We start from the raw sequence: 6,348 nt of genomic DNA, 5'->3' as shown, positions 1-6,348 counted from the left end.
GCTTGTTGCTTCCAATCTAGTAAAATGTATCGCTGCTATCACTTGTCTTGCCTCTCATGGCAGCATCGTTGTTTTTAAAACTGTAAAACTCCTCTCTAAACGTCTTCCTCACATTTGTAGGGAATAAAGGAGAAGTGTTCGTGGGCCTGATGGGAAGAAGCATTTCCAGCGACAGTGAGCACAAAATCGAACTCGTTTGAAAATATCAAGGCAGCTTTATTGATATTAAAAATATCAAATTGCTAATACACATTTAACATCTATGATTCAAAGTACAAAGCAAAGACAGTCAAATGTTGAGTCGAAATATTTCCTGTTCATCACAGAACCTTTGACCAGAATTATTCCTTCTGCAACCACGACCACTGCGACCGATGTTCCAGAGAAACCACGCGAGAAAGGTATGATTGTATCAGTAGAAAAACCTGAGGTCGTTTTATTTCTATGTGCACTCTTACAGTGGTTTTGTCTTCTTTTTTTATATTTTCAGGAAAGTTAAAAAGAACTGAACTTATTATTTTTTCATTATTTGGCAGGTTCATCAGAGGAATGGGTCCAGATCCTATATTGATGGAGTTAGAGAAAAGAAGTACATTATTTATCATCTATACAATTTTACACCGACCAAAGACGTCACCATACATCATTTCTCAAATACACTCTGCTTACAGTTTCATGTCATGCTAACAGTTATTGTATTAAACCCAAAACAACAGCCGGTAAATGCTGCCAAATCTAGGTATGCTTTTTTTTTTTTTTGCATGAGAAAAGCTAAACATTCATGTTATCCACCACACTGGACCATTTATCATAACATTCAAAGCTTAGTGGAAGTAGGCAGTTTAGAACGAATAGGACAAAGGAGACGCTCTACTGTTGACAACGTTAAAGCCAAAAATCAGCTGATTTGTAACGAATGCCGTTTAAAATATAAACAAAAGTAAAATATAAAAGTAAAAAAAGTACTGAGACACAAAAAAAAGAAGGGTAAAAACATGAAAGAAAGAGAGAGCACGGGTCTTTATTGACAGTTTCGTAGGTCGAGGCTACTTGTGGCTGGTGAGGCTGGAGGTGAGTTCATTCAGTAGCCTGAGGTTCATAGTGCTTATGTCCCTTTGGGAGGCGTCCACTTCAGCGAGCTCGGGTCGATGGTTTTGTTGCTGTTGCCTCGCTTGATCTCCTTCGCTTTCCACTCGTCGATCAGGTCCTAGGAGGAAGGATATAGTACCAAACGGGGATGTCAAATAAACAATTATTGTTCAACATGAAAAACTGCATTCAGACAGCAGCCGAGCCTTGAAATGTTAATGTCCAATATTCACTCATGTCCATCCATGTTAAAGCTCCTGTGAGGAGTTTTTATCTGGTTATGAAACAGACTGAAATTAATTCTGATGCCTCTATATGAGCTACAAAAAAAAACCAGACCATCAGCGACAAGAATATTTCTATAAAGTTATTTTTAATGCCTGAAGCCGCTGGTGGGGGGTAGGTGTCAGATGAAGCGATTAACTGCACGCTACCTTTGTTTACATTTTCCAGAGCAAAAATATAAAGTGAGTGATACATATGACTGTTAAAGAAAGCAGGATGAGATTTTTTGTTAAAAAACACCACTTCAGCATGTACAGGACAAAATCAGCAAAGAGATAAGAGGTACAGCTTTGTCCACAGGGGGCGCCAAAATCAACACACACTGAAAGTTCCTCACAGGAGCTTTAAAAAACTTTTTGTCAGGAGGAAAATCTCAAGTATTGATTTCAGAACACTCAAATTATTCAGAGAGATGAAACAATGAATACACTGGCCTTATCTTACCTGTCTCTTCAACACCAAGTGCTTTCCCTTCCAGTATTTGAGCATCTGAAGAGACTGCAGCGTGCTCACTATGTCCACCGGGTTGACAGCAGTCTCCTGACTGATCTCTGTATGCCAAATACCATAATTAATGTTAAGTATATGCATGTGTGTCCTTTGTCCAAGACATCTTTTCATGTGTTAATAAATGTGTTCCCGTCATCAAGTTGGCTCGACTTTTGTGCTCTCACTCACCTTTAATAGAGATCTCCTTGCCTTGGAAATTGTACATGTATCTGAGTAACACTTCCTTCCAATAACTACGGTAGCTGATGAGGCCCAGGTCAGACAGTGGCCGCTCCGGTGAGCCCACCTTCTCTTCCACTTTGGACAGCAGGTAGCCTTAACAAAGCACAGAGGAGGGTCAGAGAGAGCAGCACATGAAATGAACGTGGAAATAACACTAATTTTATTCATTGTTGGCACAGTAAACAAAATGAGGTCGTTAACGGCAGCTGAATACATACTGAAGTCAATTAGCATCTTTCCGAAGCCTTGCCTCATGTACTGCGGCATTGTCAGGATACAGGAAACGTTGTAGTTGAGGAAGGAATTCTTCTCCTAGAAGAAGTAATCAGGTTTAGTTTGCTTCTGTGTCCAATAATTTAGATTTATTAGGCGCACTAGAAATGGTTGCTGTGTTCTTCATTTACCTTGGAAAAGTATCCCACTAAATGGCAGCCGGTGTTGTCGGCCTCAGTCATGACATAGAAGAGAAACGGCTCCACGTCGTAGTACAGCGTTTTGTGGTCCAAGAAGAGCTTGGCGAGTAAACACAGGTTCTGGCAGTAGATCTGGGGATAAAATGACACCAACTCCCTTCATTACGGTTGATTTAAGTAAGTAAGATGACACTGGCAAGGATGTTTGCTTTACTGACGTGTGTGTAATCTCCCAATATTGACTGAGCCGAGTGTCCCTACCTTATTCTTCTTCCCGTCAACTTCAAACACAGATATGGCTCCTTTTCTGTACACCTCGTCTCCTGGGGGATGCTTCCACACACACTTGGCCTGAAAGACATTTGTTAAACACATCAGTGTTAGATTCAAAGAAAAGTATCATCTTATAAAATTATTATGGAGAAATTGTAAAAAAAAAAAAAACTATTACAACTAACAAAAAATATAATATAATAATAATAATAAAGCTGTGGGTCTACAGTTATTGTCCTGACATGAATGGTGTATCACAGACTGCCTTCGGTCTCCGGCTCTCACCATGTGTCTCCTGAGGATGGTCTGGCTCTTCATGTACTTGAGGCAGAATTCACAGACATAAAGGCGGCCCAGACGTGCGTACTCTTCCGGATACGGCGAGTGGTACCAGGTGTCCAGCTCGTAGCGGCCGAACAGGATGGTTTTAATCATGTTGCTGCCCTCAGTGATCTGACCCTGGATACGCAGCTTCTCCTGCAGGAAGGGAGACATACTGTTACAGCTGGTCTTAGCGTCTACCAGTGTGTATTTTTATTCATTAACTGGAATTTATAACCAATTCTTGAAGTATTTAAAATCTTAATGTGGTACGGATGTAGATTTGAGAGAGCCTATTACCAGATCTTCAGATGCTCGGGCCTGAGCTTTTCTGAAGAGCTCCAGGTCGTATTCGCTGGTGATGTTCTCCAGCAGAGGCTCCCTTGTGTTGCCGTGCATCTGCCGATGCTCCTGTTGACCACACAGGAAGAGGAAAAGAGATAGGAAGATATATCATCCAATAATCTACACAGTGCCAGTTGCAATAGTGATGAATGAAATGCAAAGCAGCAACTGCATGTTTGCGTGCCAGGGATGTACCATGTGTTTCTCTTTCTGCTCCTTCTGAAGGCCGGAGTTTCGCCCTTTCCTCAGCTCAGCCACCTGCTCTTTGTACCTGCTCTGTTTGGATGTTGGAGTCTGGAATGAAGATATAAATGCATTCACTTTAACGGTGACAGCACACCTGCACAATAACAACTGTTATTGTGTTTTGTCAGACAAAGTATTAAGCAACTCTGCAGCAGTAATGCAGTCCTACATAACACTCATATGCTTCCTGTTAGAAAGTAAAGCTAATCACTGTGATGCTAATCATCCCACTAATAGACAACCTGGTGACGCGTTGCATGGCGTGAGTTGGTTTCTTCCTGCGTCTTCACTTCCTCCTCTTGTTTCTCACGGCTGACGGCTTTAACCTGATGTAGAGAGGAATGGAAGGATTATAGTCAGTGCGAAAAAAAACCAGAGTAAAATTCAACTTTAAATCACTGTAGACATGCAAACAGCATTAATTTAATATTAAAAAAAACCTATAAATAGTTAAAATAAAAGTTTAAAAATACAGGACAAAAGAAGCTGACAGTGGGGTAAACTGTTGGCCAAGCCTTACTCGCTACTGACAGTAGACATGCTAATGAAATATATCAACAGAACATCAACTTACAGATATGAAAGTATGTTAAGTTACTCACCTTGCATTCATCCGCAGACAGATTGTGGTAAAGTGGGCACCCTGATACAGCAAAATGACGTTCATGTTTTCCTGTGAGGTGACCTGGGAGAATTTAGGAGAGGAGATTATGATATTATGATAGAAAAAATTTTCAGAAAAATAATAATATTACAATTGATGAACCATTTGCAGAACATGTTCGAAGAGGTGTTACCGAGTGAATTGCATCCTGGTGTCGGGCATTTCATGTTGAAGTTGTAGGTCTCGTGACAGCGGCGGCGTTTGGGGCGATGCGAGAGGTCCTTATCGGAGTCCCTGTTGCCTTGATCTTTGGACTGGCTCTCATCGTGGGAGGCGTTGGGGCTGGAGATGTCCAGCTCAGACTCTGAGGAGGGAGCGTTTCCCGTGGGCGTCAATGGTGGAGATTCATCGTGGTCAACGGTTCGCTTCAAGTCCGGAGTATCTAAAGCAATAGGAGTAAAAAACCACCACTTTGATTAAGCTGCTGAGATTAAAGTACAAAGTAAAAGCTTTTTATTTTAAATACAGGATATGTTAGCTGACCCTGAGAGCTTTGGCTAAGGCGGGTGGAGGCTCTGGTGAGGCGCTGTCTCTTGGGCATGTTCCCATCACTCTCTGAACTATTGGTCTGTTCTCTTTCAGCGGAGGAGTCAGAGTCTTCAGTTCCATCTGAACCACTCCCGACCATATGTCTCTGTGAGGGAAGAAGAAAAACCTTTATTGAGAGGCATCCTTAACAATTCTGTAATCAAAGTACCAAAATTAAAAGCTGATAAGTTATGGTAAGTGTCAGTAATGCTAATTTGACATGACATAAGTTCTTTCAGTAAAGACTAGCTTACTAATGACAGTTTAGTTTGGATATATAGAACAGATTCCCAACACTTCCCTTTATGAAAAGAGCTTTTTGCGTGTTAACTGTTGCTATCTCTGTAATCGTGCCTAGAGAAAAGGCCACAGACAGCTGTTAGCTCGCTGTTAGCTGGGTCTGTAGTAACGTTAGGTTAGATATCTGTGACTAACGTTGGCTAATTAGTATATATTTCCACATTAAGCATTTGACACTTTCAAAGGGCAACAATAATGTAGCAGCAGGTAGGCATTAGCATTGGCAATCCGGCAAAGTAGCTCGCCCGGTTAGCACTTCAGCAACCTATTATTATTGTTAGCTTAGCCTCTCTTGTTAGCTAAGCTGACCCCGTTTCCCTATAAGCTAACAGACAGCGGCACCAAACTACATTGATAAATCTCACAGTTTAAGATGTAATGCCCACCGGTTTCTTTCTGCTTGCACCAATACATTTATTTTTGACATAATGCCGGCCAGTGTGGTCTTATGGTGAATTCGGCGTACAAATAACCCACAAATTACAGTTTTATTTATATAATATCCGTAGTGAAGATTAGGGTTTGGTTTAGATGCTTGTTACCAACCACCAAGGTATATAACTTAAGCTATATTAACGTAAACTGAAAATGTCAAATATGAGTACTAAGACATTTAAAAGCAATGAAAAACGTTAAAAGCTGCTATCTGGGTTGAAGGTATGGACAACTAATGCCATATTACAGCATGTTAAAAAGTCAGAATATTGAATGTAATTTGGTGGAACGTTCACCCCATTCGGACTGTTGCTAACTTAGCTAACGGCTCTTGTGCGACCTACATTTGTTCGTACCTGTCGTCTGCGAGGCATTTTCACCTAGATGAGCAGCACTTCCTGTAGATTTGTTGTCAAAAAATGTGAAAATCCCCTAAACTTTAACAAAAATACGAAAGATAAGTATTTATTGATTGTATCAGGCAGAAGTTTTTATGTACACAGCGTTGCCTGGGTCTCTCGCGCCACATTCCCCACACAGACAGAGCAGAGAATTGCATTTCCGGTGGAAAATCTATTGCAGGTAGGCCGCCAGACCAGCAGAGGGCGACTCTGCGCCTCACTACGAAATCCTGGTAATCAATTTAGGTTCAAATGGGGCTCTTTAAAGCGAGGAGCTTTTTACTGGTTATTTAACAGACTGAAATTAATTCTGATT

The 6,348-nt window shown here is 41.1% G+C and overlaps 1 protein-coding gene across 2 annotated transcripts; it reads right to left on the bottom strand.

The window, feature by feature from the left end:
- Positions 1-210: 210 nt before the first annotated feature.
- kat7b (K(lysine) acetyltransferase 7b) lies at positions 211-6,159 on the bottom strand. Of its 2 annotated transcripts, none has more exons than XM_069664372.1 (14): positions 5,976-6,159; positions 4,852-5,002; positions 4,502-4,750; positions 4,307-4,389; positions 3,947-4,030; positions 3,654-3,752; positions 3,414-3,524; positions 3,078-3,269; positions 2,781-2,870; positions 2,511-2,651; positions 2,325-2,418; positions 2,053-2,199; positions 1,819-1,925; positions 211-1,207 (listed from the first exon to the last, which is right to left on the bottom strand). In XM_069664372.1, exons 1-14 carry the CDS (start codon positions 6,003-6,005, stop codon positions 1,106-1,108), a joined length of 1,680 nt encoding a protein of 559 aa, XP_069520473.1. In that variant the 5' UTR covers positions 6,006-6,159; the 3' UTR covers positions 211-1,105. The 2 variants fall into 2 exon arrangements, with proteins under 2 accessions (XP_069520473.1, XP_069520474.1); XM_069664373.1 differs by having other exon boundaries at positions 5,988-6,159.
- Between the last annotated feature and the right edge of the window lie 189 nt (positions 6,160-6,348).

The sequence above is a fragment of the Semicossyphus pulcher genome, unplaced genomic scaffold (assembly GCF_022749685.1).
Source record: "Semicossyphus pulcher isolate SPU_LCO1_2020_fin unplaced genomic scaffold, fSemPul1.0.p SCAF_16, whole genome shotgun sequence".
In the NCBI taxonomy this organism is placed as follows: domain Eukaryota; kingdom Metazoa; phylum Chordata; class Actinopteri; order Labriformes; family Labridae; genus Semicossyphus; species Semicossyphus pulcher.
Note: the sequence above shows the minus strand (reverse complement) of the source record. Positions and strands in the feature narration are given on the sequence as shown.

Bases quoted from the DNA above. Each gene is read 5' to 3' on its own strand.
- kat7b (XM_069664372.1), bottom strand. From the start codon at position 6,005: ATGCCTCGCAGACGACAGGTACGAACAAAT. The intron at 4,751-4,851 runs GTCAGCTAACAT...CTATTGCTTTAG, and splicing joins CCTTAGCCAAAGCTCTCAGG to ATACTCCGGACTTGAAGCGA. The intron at 3,753-3,946 runs GTTGTCTATTAG...TCTTCATTCCAG, and splicing joins GCCATGCAACGCGTCACCAG to ACTCCAACATCCAAACAGAG.